The sequence below is a fragment of the Megalobrama amblycephala genome, linkage group LG16 (assembly GCF_018812025.1).
Source record: "Megalobrama amblycephala isolate DHTTF-2021 linkage group LG16, ASM1881202v1, whole genome shotgun sequence".
In the NCBI taxonomy this organism is placed as follows: Eukaryota; Metazoa; Chordata; class Actinopteri; order Cypriniformes; family Xenocyprididae; genus Megalobrama; species Megalobrama amblycephala.
The window spans coordinates 43,514,964-43,531,792 of record NC_063059.1 but is presented as its reverse complement, the minus strand read 5'-3'; the positions used below and the strand labels follow the sequence as shown (position 1 = coordinate 43,531,792).

The 16,829-nt window shown below is 36.3% G+C and overlaps 1 protein-coding gene across 2 annotated transcripts in view; it reads left to right on the top strand.

The window, feature by feature from the left end:
• The window catches only part of LOC125248826 (mitogen-activated protein kinase kinase kinase kinase 5), a 36,379-nt gene that overhangs the window by 4,828 nt on the left and 14,722 nt on the right, over window positions 1-16,829 (top strand). For both annotated transcript variants that reach the window (XM_048160957.1, XM_048160956.1), the window contains exons 2-16: window positions 10,117-10,174; window positions 10,417-10,507; window positions 11,233-11,297; window positions 11,862-11,917; window positions 12,023-12,070; window positions 12,152-12,194; window positions 12,281-12,353; window positions 12,874-13,005; window positions 13,204-13,266; window positions 13,339-13,420; window positions 13,508-13,624; window positions 14,940-15,021; window positions 15,120-15,178; window positions 15,668-15,729; window positions 15,813-15,857. In XM_048160957.1, the coding sequence (XP_048016914.1) occupies window positions 10,117-10,174; window positions 10,417-10,507; window positions 11,233-11,297; window positions 11,862-11,917; window positions 12,023-12,070; window positions 12,152-12,194; window positions 12,281-12,353; window positions 12,874-13,005; window positions 13,204-13,266; window positions 13,339-13,420; window positions 13,508-13,624; window positions 14,940-15,021; window positions 15,120-15,178; window positions 15,668-15,729; window positions 15,813-15,857 (1,076 nt within the window). The remainder of the gene's footprint in view (window positions 1-10,116; window positions 10,175-10,416; window positions 10,508-11,232; window positions 11,298-11,861; window positions 11,918-12,022; window positions 12,071-12,151; window positions 12,195-12,280; window positions 12,354-12,873; window positions 13,006-13,203; window positions 13,267-13,338; window positions 13,421-13,507; window positions 13,625-14,939; window positions 15,022-15,119; window positions 15,179-15,667; window positions 15,730-15,812; window positions 15,858-16,829) is intronic.

Genomic DNA, 16,829 nt, shown 5'->3' with positions numbered 1-16,829 from the left:
GCAGGATGTTCACGCAGTTCTTTTACATACAGCCAATGTGAATGTAAATGGATGCTGAGCTTCTAAAGGGATAAAAAACACCTTAAAAGCATCATTAAAGTCTCATCCAATCATAACAGTCATCCAATCAAGCGCTATCCCAGCTGACAAAAACATGTTCCAAGAACATTTTTCTAACGTTCCCATTACGTTATGAAAACATTATTTCTGAATGTTCTATGAATGTCCAGTTTTTAAATGTTTATGTGAACGTTAAGGGAACATTCCATTTTATCATTCTGCGAACATTATAGGAACGTTACTTCTGAGTGTTCTCTGAGGTGTGTAAAACCCAATGATGTTTGACATCACTTAAGTTAAACTTGGTGAAACATTTCAGGAGAGGGGAAATTTGTGAATAATTCACTGACACATAAAATGAACGAAATGTGGTTGAGTAAATGATGAAAGAAAGATAGGAGACTTAAAATACAGTGCACTAGTCATATCAACTATTGTTATGATACTACTATAGTAGATTAGATTCAATTCAGGGTTATTGTCAGAGTATAAATCTGGTCCAGGGAAACAGACCTACATTCCATTCAGAATGTCAAAAACACGTGGCCTTTATGATCATGTAAGAATGTCTGTCTTCTGAAATGCCTAAATTAAGTGTTTGAGATGTTTTACATTCTAGAATACCTTTTAAATGAATACTTTTCATCAAGTTCTTGGTTTGAATCTGTAATTTCAAATTCTAAAAGCTTGGCTTTGACATCATATAAGTGTGTTCATTATTTCCTGAACTAAAGAACCTGTCAGACATCAACACCGTTTTCCCCCATCGCCCACACGACTCCAGACAACCAGTTCAGCTCGTTTTACTGCAATAGAACAAAAATACAAAGTTCATTTCATATCTGTGTGCTTTCAGTTTGATCAGAAACACGTGAACATGATTATGAGGCAGACAGTGTGTGAGACGAGGGGAATCTGTTGTGTTTGTTTTCTGTGAGGTCAGGTGGTGTAGCTGTGGAATAGTTCCGCCCCCGCAGAGTGTTCTGACCCGCCCACACTAGGACATCCACACACACACACATACACACACACACACACACACACACACACACACACACACACACACACACACACATGGTTAAGGTTAGTTGTTTGTATGAAATGAAATGGAATGAAATGTGGTGTTTCCAGTGACATAAGACAGACAGTATTACTCACACACAGACACTCATACAGTAAACAACAGGAACACACATGCTGCAACTCTTACCATTATGAAGACTTTTCATTGTCATGATGGTTTTTATCCTGAGCTAATGATATTTTCTGTCACCTCTTTTTGTATTTTTACATTTTTATTGTGTTTATTTAGCCATGTCCTCATAATGTAGCAAAGTCTAAGCTAGATGGATAGATAGATAGATAGATAGATAGATAGATAGATAGATAGATAGATAGATAGATAGATAGATAGATAGATAGATAGATAGATAGATAGATAGATAGATAGATAGATAGATAGATAGATAGATAGATAGATAGATACCCACATGGAAAGAACCTATATGTGGATATATGCGCATATATGAAACCTATATGCAGTGTATATGTACATATACGCTGCATATATGCACATATATGATAATATATATGCTGCATATATGCGCATATATACTGCATATATGCTGCATATATGCGCATATATACTGCATATATGCTATATATATGCTGCATATATGCGTATATATACTGCATATATGTGTATATATGCCACATATAGGCAAAATTGAGGTGCATATATGTGCATATACAGGAAATATAGGTCTCCTGTATTGCTTCTTCATATCCATATATATGCCCTATACATACAAGATATGTCTTCTATATAGCTAATGGCAGGATCTGGTCATTTTGTAGCTCATATCTCATTTTTGACTGTCATACATGATGCCTAGCTCATATTTTCTATTATCAAGGCAAAAACTAAGAATTAACGAAAAAAATTATGCAAGAACTTATGTATGTGCGAATGTAGCAGTTATGTATTTAGACAATTATTTTGTGATTCCACTTGCCATGACCATATTTGGGGTTTCCTGCCGCCATGCTGACTTGGGGTGTTGACGCACTTTGCTGCTTCCCAGTCTGCATGAGACATCACAGCGGTAGGTCGCACAAAGTTTTTGCGGTGATTCAATTAAGGCCATGTTTCATGTAACAGCTGAATTCACATGATATATTTGTATGATTGTAATCCAAAACCCCTCTGTGATGTACATTCAGATGTTTCGTTGATTATTTTTCTTTACTTAAGTTACTTTTAATATCTCTCTTTCTCAGCGTTGTGCGTTGCTGCCGCATGCTGTTTGTATGCTGCACAAGTCCTCATATATTGCCATTTGTGTTATACAGAATAAAGTGAGGACCTGATGGCAAGATTTTTCGCAGTATGTCTTTGATTACGACACAACGCAGAAAACACACCGCTACACGAACACGTGAAATTGGTCCCACATGGAAAAAACCTATATAAACATATATGTTTCAATATAGGTTTGATATAGGTTTTTAATATATGTGACATATATAAAATTGGCCGTTTTCCTATATTATGTGTACATATATGAACATATATGTGTATATATATATATATGTGTACATATATGTGTGCATATATGTGTACATATATGTGTGCATATATGTGTACATATATGTGTGCATATATGTGTACATATATGTGTGCATATATGTACATATATGTACATATAATATAGGAAAACGGCCAATTTTATATATGTCACATATATGTAAAACCTATATCAAACCTATATTGAAACATATATGTTTATATAGGTTTTTTCCATGTGGGTAGATAGATAGATAGATAGATTTTATTCTATTATATTGATGTTTTTTTATTATTGTTTTATGGGTAACACTTTACAATACAGTTCATTAGTTAAACATTAATATGTATTAACTAACATGAACTAACCATGAGCAATACATTTGTTACTGTATTTACTAACATTTGTGTTACCGTTTTATGTATATACAGTGGGCCCAATTAGCCATTTTCTCTCCCCGGTGTCATGTGACTCGTTAGTGTTACAAGGTCTCAGGTGTGAATGGGGAGCAGGTGTGTGAAATTTGGTGATATCGCTCTCATACTGGTCACTGGAAGTTCAACATGGCACCTCATGGCAAACAACTCTCTGAGGATCTGAAAAAAAGAATTGTTGCTCTACATAAAGATGGCGTAGGCTATAAGAAGATTGCCAAGACCCTGAAACTGAGCTTAAGCATGGTGGCCAAGACCATACAGCGGTTTAACAGGACAGGTTCCACTCAGAACAGGCCTCGCCATGGTCGACCAAAGAAGTTGAGTGCATGTGCTTAGCGTCATATCCAGAGGTTGTGTTTGGGAAATAGAAGTATGAGTGCTGCCAGCATTGCTGCAGAGGTTGAAGGGGTGGGGGGGTCAGCCTGTCAGTGCTCAGACCATACACCGCACACTGCATCAAATTGGTCTGCATGGCTGTCGTCCCTGAAGGAAGCCTCTTCTAAAGATGATGCACAAGAAAGCCCGCAAACAGTTTGCTGAAGACAAGCAGATTAACCTGTTAACCAGCACTGGCACGCCGACGCACCAAAGCTTCTTTGTTTAAATTAGCTCAAATTTACTGTTAGATTTAATATAATTACCTTGACAAACTATACATCATTAAAAAGATCTAAGACTCCAGCTTCAATTTTTAATCTTTATTTTACTCTCAACATCGTATAGTGACCGTTATTTGTTAATATGCGTCGGGAGTTATGAATATGAGAAACGGAGTCGTTACCTTTTCATTGAAATATGAGCGTCAGCTTCAGCCATTGAGAAAAAAACTCTGTACGATCATCAAGTAAAAACTCCACAAAATAACATCCCTCGGGGCTTTTAGCTTAAAAGCATGCACATTTGGAGAAATATTGATGCACTGTCATACGTTTATGTCAATTTTCTATACAGAGGAGTCATATTTATTCAATTTTTACCCAAAACGCGCTGTTTTCATCATATGAGCGCTGTATACACTGACTACTGTGTGTCCAAATCATACCCGAAGCCGGAGGGCGCTCTGTGCACCTTTAGTCCACAAATAACACAGCATGAACAAGAGGCAATCATGTGACATACACGGGACTAACAGAGGCTACCAGACATCGCTATAATCATTGATATAAACATACAGAACGTCACTTTTGAAAGTAATAAATACACGATTGTGACGATATGTGGTTTATCTGTGTTATTCACGCCATGTCAGGTATTCATAATAGTAGATTATATTTATAATGCAATGCTAATCGAGATAGCTTTTCTCATTGTGCAGAATAGCCTAAAATGATATATTTTCTGTCTGATTTTTGATCCAAAGCCACATCACATCAAAGAAGGTTATTTAAAACAATCGACTAGTAAGTTTGGAGAAAAAACGTGGTTTTAATCTTATAAATTGTCATGTTTTGTTGGTGTGCTAAGCTAATATGCTAACGAGCCCAGATAAGCACCTGTTCTAATCTAAAGCTAATGCAAATAAATAATTCTTAATAGTAAAGCTCACTTTTTTCTCTCTTTTTTTTCCAAGAAGGGCATTAGATACAGTTTGAAAGAAGATGAAGTGAGAAGTTTGGTGAATGAAATGAGGGATTAAATCATCTTGAATAGAACATCAGTAATTATAATAGAGACAAAAGAAAAGAATAATAAGAGCCATAAGCTGGCTGGAGAGGTGTGAATGTGTTCAGGGGAGACTGAAACTGAATGGGGCACTTAGCACCACAAACACAATATCGACAATACCCTTGAATAGATGACAATAAACATCAGTTAACATTTTAGAGTCCTTTCTAAATAAAGTCTCATGACATGGTCTTGAGAAACATGTAATAAAACTCAGAGTTTTAAACCTATCATCTTCAGATTTGAAATATAACATGGTCAGACATGTGGCTTTAGCTGCAGTGCATTTCTAGATTGCCACAAGGCCAACTTCACTTTCATTTTCATAAATATATTTCATAAAAATAAATTTCTAATAACTTTTCAAAATTTCAAAGCTATTTTAAACTATTTTCTTCTTTGTGACAATAATTAATTATGAGTTTACCATAAACTGCAAAGTGTCTGCTTTCAAATGAGACCTTACTGAGACCTTACCCCAATTTGGCCATTTTCACTTAGAGGTGTACTCACTTTTGTGGCCAGCGGTTTAGACATTAATGGCTGTGTGTTGAGTTCATTTGAGGGGACAGCAAATTTACACTATTATACAAGCTGTACACTCACTACTTTACATTGTAGCAAAGTGTCATTTCTTCAGTGTTGTCACATGAAAAGATATAATACAATATTTACAAAAATGTGAGGGCTGTACTCACTTCTGTGAGATCCTGTATATGTATTCCAAGCTTTGGCAATATTGTATTGTTTACAGTCATGCCAATAAAGCAATTTTGAATTTGATAGATAGATAGATAGATAGATAGATAGATAGATAGATAGATAGATAGATAGATATAATGACAGACAGACAGATAGATAGATAGATAGATAGATAGATAGATAGATAGATAGATACAATGACAGACAGACAGACAGATAGATAGATAGATAGATAGATAGACAGACAGACAGATAGATAGATAGATAGATAGATAGATAGATAGATAGATAGATAGATAGATAGATAGATAGATAGATAGAATGACAGATAGATAGATAGATAGATAGATAGATAGATAGATAGATAGATAGATAGATAGATAGATAGATAGATAGATAGATAGATAGATAGATAGATAGATAGATAGATAGATAGACTGTTTTTCTTGACTCTCGATTATTAATGTTAGGTGTGTTGTGTGTTTGTAGCAGGTGTTATTCATAGAGGGGAAATGCAGAAGTGAGAGTTTATGATAGTTATCTGTCACTTGTTTCTTTCTGTGTGTGTGTTTAAAGGAAACGTCTGCACTTATATTAACTGTTTTATCAGCTGCAGCATCTGTGAAGAGTCCAACATTTCTACTGCACATATCTGCGTCTGTCTCTGGTGTCGTCGTGTTGGGCTGTGGATCTCAGAATGAAACAGCACAAATAGCTGTTCAAACCACATCCAGAAATTGTCACAAATGGTTTTTAACCAAGAAACAAACCTCAGAGAACATAAGAGTTTTTTCAAATCAAACGATTTATCTGAAGTCTGAAGTTTCATTCTGATGTTTTGAAAGAATCATGTGTAAGCAGCTTCACTAAATGATCTGTATAAACTCTGTCAGAGTTCATGGATCATCATGTGTCACAGTTAATAAACTGAGAGAGCGTTCATCAGAGATATTGACCTGTTTACTGCTGCGACTCATGGCTGTGAGTGTGTAGGAGTGTTTGTCTGTGTCAGATCACACCACCATCAGGAACACAACTCTCCGACCGACTTTCCACTCAAGTCAGGCGTCTGTTTTTTCCTCCAGCGTGTCTGTTTATATGCATATGGTATTTTCATGTTCGTTTTTTGTGTAAAAATGCAGAAGTTGTGGACAGTGGGATTTATTTTGGTACATTTTACAGCCCATTCTCAAGCCTTTTGTTCCTGAAAATTTCACATGCATAAATGAATAGTTTAAATTCATAAACCTATATTTGTTGAGCACTAATCAGAATATTATGGGAAGACATATAAAATATTGATGGTCAAGATGAAGGTAAAATATAGCACTCTCTGCCATGTCGATGCAGAAGGCCCTTCCGTTGACTTATTGCAACCGGTAGACCTCAAAAGTCTTAAAGAAGAACATTTAGCAGACTGTGTGTGTGTGTGTGTGTGAGTGTGTGATCCTAGTAAACCCCACGTTATGTGGACAAAATGTCCCCACAATGATGGCAATATACAAAATCCTTAACTTTTTGGTCCCCATGAGGAAAACAGCTTGTATCATACTAAGTGATGTTTTTTGAAAATGTAGAAATGCAGAAAGTTTTCTGTGATGCGTAGGGTTGGGGGTAGGGTTAAGGCCCGTTCACACGAAGGACGCTAACTGCAAAGATAACAATAAAGTTATAGTTCTAAAAATCGTTCTCAGTATTCAGGGCCGGCCCAAGCTTTTATGGGGCCCTAAGCATAATTTTATTTGGGGGCCCCTCGGATAAAACAACTTAAGATAAACAGTATCTTCTTATATGAAAAATAAATGTAAATGCACAAAATGGATAGTGTTAAATTAAATATTTAAATGATGACAAAATGAACAGATCAGATGGACCTTTAACAAGATAACAATATAAAATGTATTAACATTAAAGGAATAGTTCACCAAGAAAATGAAAATTCTGTCATCATTTAACAAAGTTGTGGGATACATATAACTTAATTTTCTTTTTCAACATCTAAAGACAATGTTCACAATATTAGCAGTTGTTTTGCATTTTTTTGCTGAAAAAAGTAAGATTAATAGATGCCTACTTTCTACAAATTCAGAATGTCCAGCACCATGGGTGGACATGTTGGCTTTAGGTCAAACTGACCAAACGAGCACAGAAAATTTTAACCAAGTCATGTGACCCACAAACTCCAAACAGACTCAACTATGACAATGATAACAATTTTGGATGAAAAATTATTTCTCATGCCTCCTTCAAGAGACTAAAGAGTATGAATCCTGTGATGCACGCTGCCTGTTTAAGGGTTAAAACCTGAATGAATTTCTTTCTTCTGTTGACCATAAAAGTTAAACTTTTTGGGTCACAAACTGTTTGGTTACCCACATTCTTCAAAATAGCTTTTTTGTTCACTCTGTTTAGGATAAGAAAGAAATTAATATACATTTGGAACAACTTGAGATTGAGTAAATAATGACAGAATTTTCATTTTCGGGTGAACTATCCCTCTTATCCAGACAAGGGGCAGCATGTTTACTATTAAGCTTCTGTTTCCTTAAGACCTACAAGCATCTAAAATACAGACACGCATCCGATTTTCTCTCAACTGATTACTTTCACTTTAGACATTACCAACTGTATTTATGTAAACCTTGTGTGTATTTGACAGTATTAGTGCAATCATACGCGAAAGATAAAGTCCACTGATCAGACGCTGTTTGACAGGCTTCTTAGTGTGCGCGCTTTGGGTGTACGCATGTACACATGCAAATAATGAATTTTCTCTACCGCTGCGTTAACATGTAATGCAAATGCACGTCGAGTTGTACAGTATTAGGACGGAAGCACAGATCTGCAAATGATAGAACGTGCGCGGTAAAAATCAAGCTGCCATTTCATGTACTCTTAGGGGCCCCCTGGTGGCCACGGGGGCCCTAAGTAGTCGCTTAGTTCGCTTATGCCTTGGGCTGGCTCTGTCAGTATTAAAGAATAGCAGAGGTCCCACCACAGCTATAACAATAACGGCACAGAGAAACGATATTGTTGGAATCACTTTCAGAACGGCTTTATTTTAGGCAAAGCTAGACAGAGCTTCTTCTCAAATATTATAAATAGCAACATAATCAACACACACACTCTTTTTGCTACTGTAGAGAGACTAACAACCCCCCCAATTCCGACTCCCAGTGAAATGCTCTCAGACAGCAAATGTTGTGCATTTGCTTCCTTGTTCTCTGAGAAAATCAATAACATCAGCACATCCTTGAGCTGCACTGGGTTAAAACAGATCAGATCACAACCTCAGAATGTAGCTATTATGTCTGATTTCAAAGTAATTGATGGCAAACGTTTAGAAGAAACAGTACAGCACCTTAAAACATCAGCCTGCGCCCTTGACACACTTCCCACATCTTTTTTCAGCAGATCTCCTAGAAGTGCTCCTCTCTGGGACTTCCCTGAAAATCCCTGAAAACTACAGTTGTTAAGCCCCTCCTGAAAAAGAGCAATCTGTATAACACCATATTGAGCAACTATAGACCAATCTCAAATCCTCCTTTCATAGAAAAATTTGAAAAAGTTGTTTTCAATCAGCTGAACAAATTCTTAAGCTCGTAAGGACACTTCATCAACTTTCAATCTGGTTTCTGACCACATCACATCACAGAGACAGCGCTCATAGAGATAATAAATGATATTCGCCTAAACACAGATACAGGTAAATTATCAGTGCTGGTTCTTCTCGATCTCAGTGCTGCGTTTGACACTGTCGATCACAACATACTTCTTGACAGGCTGGAAAACTGGGTTAGGCTTTCTGGGATGGTCCTTAAATGGTTCAGGTCATACTTAGAAGGGAGAGGTTATTATGTGAGTATTGGTGACCATAAGTCTGAGTGGACATCCATGACATGTGGAGTCCCCCAAGGCTCAATCCTAGTACCGCCCTTGTTCAGTCTGTATATGCTCCAACTGAGCCAAATAATGAGAAAGAACCAAATTGCATATCACAGCTATGCAGATAAAACCCAGATTTACTTAGCCCTCTCACCTAACGACTACTGCCCCACTGATCCCTGTGCCAATGCATTGATGAAAGTGACAGTTAGATGTACCAAAACAAAGACAAAACTGAAGTCATTGCATTTGGAAGTCAGGAATCTTGGTGTGATTTTGGAGTCAGACCTGAGTTTCAGTAGCCATGTAAAAGCAATAACTAAATCAGCATATTATCATCTCAAAAATATTGTAAGAATTAGATGTTTTGCCTCCAGTCAAGACTTAGAGAAACTTGTTCATGCTTTCATCACCAGCAGGGTGGATTATTGTAACAGACTCCTCACTGGCCTTCCAAAAAAGACCATAAGATGAAAGATAAAAACATTTACAGCCAATCAGAATACATCTTGCTGTCATGAGCTCAAGTATTTAAAGTGACAGACAAGCACTCGTTTAAAATAAACAGACTGATATTGTCTGCTGGTGTGGACGCTGATATAGTTATCTTTATAGTCATCTTTCTTGGTGTGAACAGGCCTTTAGTGTTGTGTGAGAGAATATACAGTTTTTACAGTATAAACATCATTATGTCTATGGAATTTCTCAATAAAACATGAAAACTCAACATGTGTGTGTGTGTGTGTGTGTGTGTGTGTGTGTGTGTGTGTGTGTGTGTGTGTGTGTGTGTGTGTTTTCAGGCACGTAATAAACAGAATGGGGAATTGGCAGCCATTAAAATCATCAAAATGGAGCCTGGTAAGACCTGCGTCCAGTATCACACAATTGTATACTGAATTATATACTCAGTTCCTGGAGGGCCACAGCCCTGTAGAGTTTAGCTCTAACCCTAATTAAACACACCTGATCCAACTAATCAAGCTTTTCAGGAAAACTTCCAAGCAGTTGGAGCTGTGGTCCTTCACGAGCCGAGTTTGAGACCCCTTCTTTAAATCATGTCAAACACTGTTTCCCGCTCACAGTCTGTTTGTCTTTCACAGAGGACGATTTCTCTGTCATCCAGCAAGAGATCGTGATGGTGAAGAGCTGTAAACACGGCAACATTGTGGCGTATCACGGCAGTTACATCAGGTGAGAGACGCTCGCGGAGAAACAAGGAATTGTTGGGAAAAGGCAACATGATGCATTCCAACATCTTAAATCTAAATATATTCCAAATCTAAAAAATTAAATGCTATCAAAACAATTAGATGTAGCTGAACACCTACAAAGATGTTAGTCTTTTAAGTTTCATTGCTATCTATACAAAAGAGGAAAATTTTGGAATAATTTTGTACAGTAATGTAAACATGGACTATGTAACAAATACTGCAGTGAATTCTATGCATTAGAGAGTGTCATTCTTGTTTCGTAAAGAATGTCTACAGAAGAAATCATTGCGTAATGGTGCCTATTTTTAGGGGTCATTGTTTTATGAGTGACAAAGCATGTTTATTGGCTGAAACCAACAAGAATGAGTTGATTTGAGACATGAATGATGTGTTGTGGTAGTTTTTGAATGTGAAATTAACTGCTGTGCTGAAGTTGATAGTTGGTTAGTTAGGAGAACTGTGAGAAGAGTTTTGAAATATTGACCTAAGTATTGAGAAATATGTCGTAGTGATTGTAAAAAAAAAAAAACAATGTTTAAAGACCAGATAACTTTGAACGAATGTTCTGTTAATGTTACTTGAAGAATATTTGTGTATAACTTTGAGAGAACCTTGCCGGAACATTCCCTGTTAACTGGGTAGTTGCTTTTTAAATTTACCTTTTAAATTAAGACAACTGAGTGTAAATGATCACTTGTGTTGTAGAATGAATAAGCTGTGGATCTGTATGGAGTACTGCGGTGGAGGATCTCTGCAGGACATTTACCACGGTAAAGAGGATCTGTCGTCTCTCGCACAAGTGTTTTATCTAATTGACTTGGTTTCCTGTTTTTAAATGGCATTTTAATGTCTTTGACATTTCAGAGCCTTTGGGTCACTCTCTAAAACAGCACTGAACTCCACAGTGTCTGTGTTTGTGTGATGAGAGTGTTTGATTATCACATCAACTATAATCTAACAATGTATCTGTGATTTAAATGTCGCTTGGAAAATGTTTAATTTCAACAGAATACAATTTTACTGTCAATGGATATAAGATACTTTTGCATCCAGATTGTAAAATTGATGATCTTCCTCAGTGATCTTCCAAAGTGTTCTTAGAACCTAACCTTAAGCATAAACTCACTTTAAAAAGACTTATCTTCAGTCATTTCTCTTCTCCAGTAAATGTATCTTGATTTAAAAGAATGTTTAGATATTTGTGCTGGAAAACAAGACAGAAACACTGAGGAAGAACATCATTTTTTGCAGTGAAACCAGCAAACTAAGACTTTCACTAAGACACATGATTGAAAAGCTGACCTGTGATTATCATCTTTCTCTCTGTCTGTCAGTGACCGGTCCGCTCTCAGAGCAGCAGATCGCTTATATCTGTCGAGAGATGCTACAGGTGACATGCATTTAAAATGCACAGCTCATATCACATAATTATAACAGAGCACAATTATTTTAAGAAGTCATTCACACCTGCTCTCTCCATCTCTATCTCTGTCAGGGTCTTGATTATCTTCACGGACAGAAAAAGATCCACAGAGATATCAAGGTAAAGTCCCTCACACCTTAACAACCAAACAGTCCATCAGCAAACAGTTTCAGTCCGTTATTCTGAGTTTGTGTTTTTCAGGGTGCAAATATTCTTCTGAATGATCATGGAGAAGTCAAACTGGGTTCGTAGAACTACTAAACACCATTAAACCTGTGTCACTCAGTCCGTCTGTCTGTCTGTATAACATCTCTTCCTCACTGTTTTTAGCGGACTTTGGCATCTCAGCACAAATCACAGCCACTTTTGCCCGTCGAATGTCCTTCATTGGAACGCCCTATTGGTGAGATCTGTTTTCTTTCTGGCTTGTTTACTCCACTGAGCTCTGACTGTAGTTGTACTTTATTCTGTCCATGTTCCTGTAGCAGTATTTCTGTCATTTTTGCAGTTTGATGAAGCTCACAAGCATTGTTGAATCCAGTGACTAGCTCGCCCGGACAGCAACAGAATGTGGCTCAGATCCGGGCCCCAGATCTGGGCCAACACTATGTTGCTGTCAGGGTCTTCCTCAGAAGTGTAGTTGTATCAGTCCTGCAGATTTACTTCGGTCAGGCATAACATTACCCTGATATTGTGTTGGTGCCAAAACAGCCCTGACCCATCGAGGCATGGACACCACTAGACTCCTGAAGGTGTGCTGTGGTATCTGTCCTTGTGTAATCCACATGTATTAGATGTGGGCCGGATCTGGGCCACATTATGCTGCTGTCTGGGCATAATGTTATGCCTGATTGGTGTAGTTTCCTGAAGGACTGATGTAAACCTGTGCCAGTTCTCAGTTGTGAGCGTGTGTTTCTCCACAGGATGGCGCCGGAAGTTGCCGCGGTGGAGATTAAGGGCGGATATAATGAGCTGTGTGATATCTGGTCTGTGGGAATCACAGCGATCGAGCTCGCAGAACTACAGCCACCTATGTTTGATGTTCATCCTCTTAGGTGAGCAAAACACACACATATGAATGCACTCGGATTTCATTACTGTCATTGACCTGAACTGAATCAACTAAATTGATCTGAATAATGACATCATTGTCTTCTGTAGAGCTGCTTTACAGCTGAAATTGAAGTCATTTCATAATTGTTGTGACTTGACTCAGATGAAGACTAACATTGTAGGTGCTTCTGGTTTCTCAGAGTTTTGTTCCTCATGTCCAAGAGCGGCTATCAGCCTCCCAAACTCAAAGACAAATCCAAATGGTAAGAGACTGAGTTGTTCTGCAGTAAAGCATCATCATCCAAACGAATCACTCACGGCTGCTCTTATTGCAGGTCCACCATGTTCTACAGCTTTGTGAAGTCCATGCTGATCAGGAACCCAAAGAAGAGACCCGGCGCCAAAAAGATGCTGACGGTACGTTTGCCAGCTGTGTGTGTGTGTTGTGTTGACACACACGTGTGTGTATTCATGCAGCTGAACATGTGTCATGTCTTGTTTCAGCACTTGTTTGTGACGCAGCCGTCTTTGAGACAGGAATTAACCCTCGAACTACTGGACAAACTCAAACATCCTGAGAAACTAAAAGTTTGTTTACCTACAGATGACGATGATTTGGAGGTACACACACACTCACACACACACACACATAATTATGACTTTTATAACATAATTATGGCTGAAATGGGCTTTCAATTAATTTTAAGCACAGTTTCTACTCCTCCTTTTTCTTTCTATGAACAATGAACATTGTAGTCGATCACAGGCATGTTGTTGAGCTCATGAAAGCAGTGATCTCATCATTAAACTCAATTTCTGCACACTAACCAATGCTTTCATCATAACTAACAGTGCAAACTCGATGTAACTAAGAGATTCGTTGAATAAAATGGGAGTTTTGGCGCAAGTTACTGAAACTCTGTTTGATTGACAGCTCCAGTGATTGTAAAGGGAGCGTTCTTTATATGATTTAATCACAGTTTAAATAACAGATTATTTTCATCCTACTAAGAGAAACAAGGTGAAGTTGAGCGTTTAGTCGCTGGTTTGATTTACTGACACACAGACAAAGATCATCTGACTGTACATGAATCATTAATATCAGATCAGGCATTAGAATGAACACAGTTACTGACATGTTGTTGCATTACTGTCGAGTCCATATCGTAAAAGTCTGATAATGCCGAAATGCGATTGATTTACCAAAGAATCCACAGTGAAATGAACCGAATACAAATAAATAAAGCTCAACTGAGACATTCACATTGATGAAAATAAATAACCATATTCCTGCATTAGGATCCTTTGAAAGGTAATGTTATTTTAGTCCTGTATCGCTCTTCTCTCCTCCTCATCTCACTGACACACCAGTGGGCGGGGCTAATGATGCAATGATGAAGTAGGCGTTGATTTCTTCAGTGGAGGCGGAGTTTCACCTATCTATGACAGGATCAGTCGTTCTCTGGGTCTGGTGTCAATAAAAGCTTTTATTGGACTAACAAGGAAGTTTTCAGTTCTGAAACTTACAGGATATTCTTACAGTACGATGACCTCTTATATATCATTTATGACCCCTTTAACTGAAAGTAACTTGAACTGACATATTTTAAAATATTGTTTTTGTCTGAAGATGCACACAAGTAATGCTTTTTTTTCTAAGGTACGTTTATAAAAGCTACTTAAATGTCCTATTATAACTAAGGCTTAATATAAACCCCGTCTGTGAAACCAGGCCTATATGATTTACGCACTAAATCCAGCATAAACTCTGACACAATCAAAGTCTCTTTTAGGCAAGTCATTTGACTTCTTCGAAACTCCTCTCAGGCAGATATTTCAGTCACGCAAGTGCAGCTCCTCTCTCTTTGAATGTGGAAAGAGAGCGTCTGTTTTATCTTGTGTAAGTGTGGTGATATTATCTGTCTGTCTCTCTCAGGTTATTGTGCCACATTCACTCAGAAGAATTCACTCAATCAACCGACACAACCGGGCAGAGAGAACGAACTCTGACATCAGCTGTAAGACACTCGCTTGTGTGTGTGTGTGTGTGTGTGTGTGTGTTATTGAGATAAAGACACTCACTTTCATCATTATAACCCTGATTTCTGTGTTTCAGTGGAACAGATTTACACACAGAGACCAGTCGCTGACAAACGAGAGTCTCCAGAAGCAACGGTTAGTGTGTGTGTGTGTTTAACTTTTGGGGAGAAAATTGCTGAAAATTGTCTTCAGAAGTGAGCTCAGTCTGACCAAAAGAGATTCCCTATGATAAATAAAGTCTTTGAGCTCCATGTGTTCTACTGAAAGTTGACAAAATGCATGTTTTTGTAAGATATACACATTTAAAATGTAAAGTTTTTCTCTTCCAGGAAACAGATTGATGGCATCTCTTTATTTGCAAATGTTTGTCCAATCAGATTCATGGCTGTGATTTAAACAACAGATAACTGGCTATTTATTTATGATATGAGCCCAACTTCCTGTTTTAACAGAAAAAGCATAACAACAAGAAAAAGAAAACCATTTTTTTCCAATAAATGTAGTCATTCAATTAGTTGTGGTCATAAATTTACAAACCCCTTGCAGAATATTAAGAGGGATCATAATGTGTTTTTTTATTGTTCATCACATGACATAATGCTTTCATTTGTGTGTTTGATGTAGTTACGGACGTCGGGAAGGCCGTGGACGAATCCTGTGCTCACGTACAGTAAACAGTCCATCAGGTATGTTTATTCACTCATGTACAGTATGTCACATGTATACAGTCAATGTTCTGATGATATTTCTAATAAACTCTTTCTGACAGAGATGAGAGCGTGGACACCGATGACGACTACGATGACGTGGAAATGTAAGATATTATCCTCTTCTCAAATCATAAACGGCAGATTTACTGTACATTTATGCATTTGGCTGACGCTTCATTCAAGCTTTACATTTAATCAGTTGAACCAAATTCTCTGTTCTGTTATTTCAATATTATTTATATACATTTATAGTGTTTATTAACATTTTGAATGAGCTTTAATTGTTATATTTTTCAGTTTTCATTTAAATTTTTATTTATTTATTTTTGTTATATTAATTTTTATCTTTTATATTTATTTAAGTTTTATTCAACTTTTTTAGTTATTTGCCAAGGCAGTGTTTTATTTTCTATTAGTGTTTTTTACGTTTTTCATCTAATATTTTATTTGTTTGTTTATAAAAATTATATATTTAAATAAAAGATAAAAATATATTATTTATTATATTTTCAATTTTACATCAAAATTTTACATTTCATTTCATTTTTTTCTTTTTTTCTTTTTAATTTTAGTTTTAATAGTTTAAGGGTTTTTTTATATATATATAATTTTATTTAGCTTTATTTTTATTTAAGGTTTCAGTTAGGCAATATTTCTAAAAAATTTTCATCTAATACTTGTATTTTATTATATTTTTATTATACATTTTTATTAAAATATATACATTTAAAAATAAAAAAATATATTATTTATTGTTACATTTTTTATTTTTATTTTAGTTTTAGTAGTTTTTTAGTTTAATAATTCTATTTATCTTTCATTTTTATTTACTTTTAGTTACTTCAGCTATTTTTATTTCAGTTGCCAAAACAACTTTTTATTTTTCTATTAATGTTTTTAATTTTTTTCAAGTAGTATTTTTATTTTATTTTAATTGTATTTAATTTTTTAATAAAAATGTTATATTTAAATAAAAAATAAAATATATTATTTTAATAAAGGAAAATGATTTTTAATTATTTTTTTGTTTGTTTTTTATAACAACAAAGATTAGAGCTTTTTTTCTGGGAACTAAT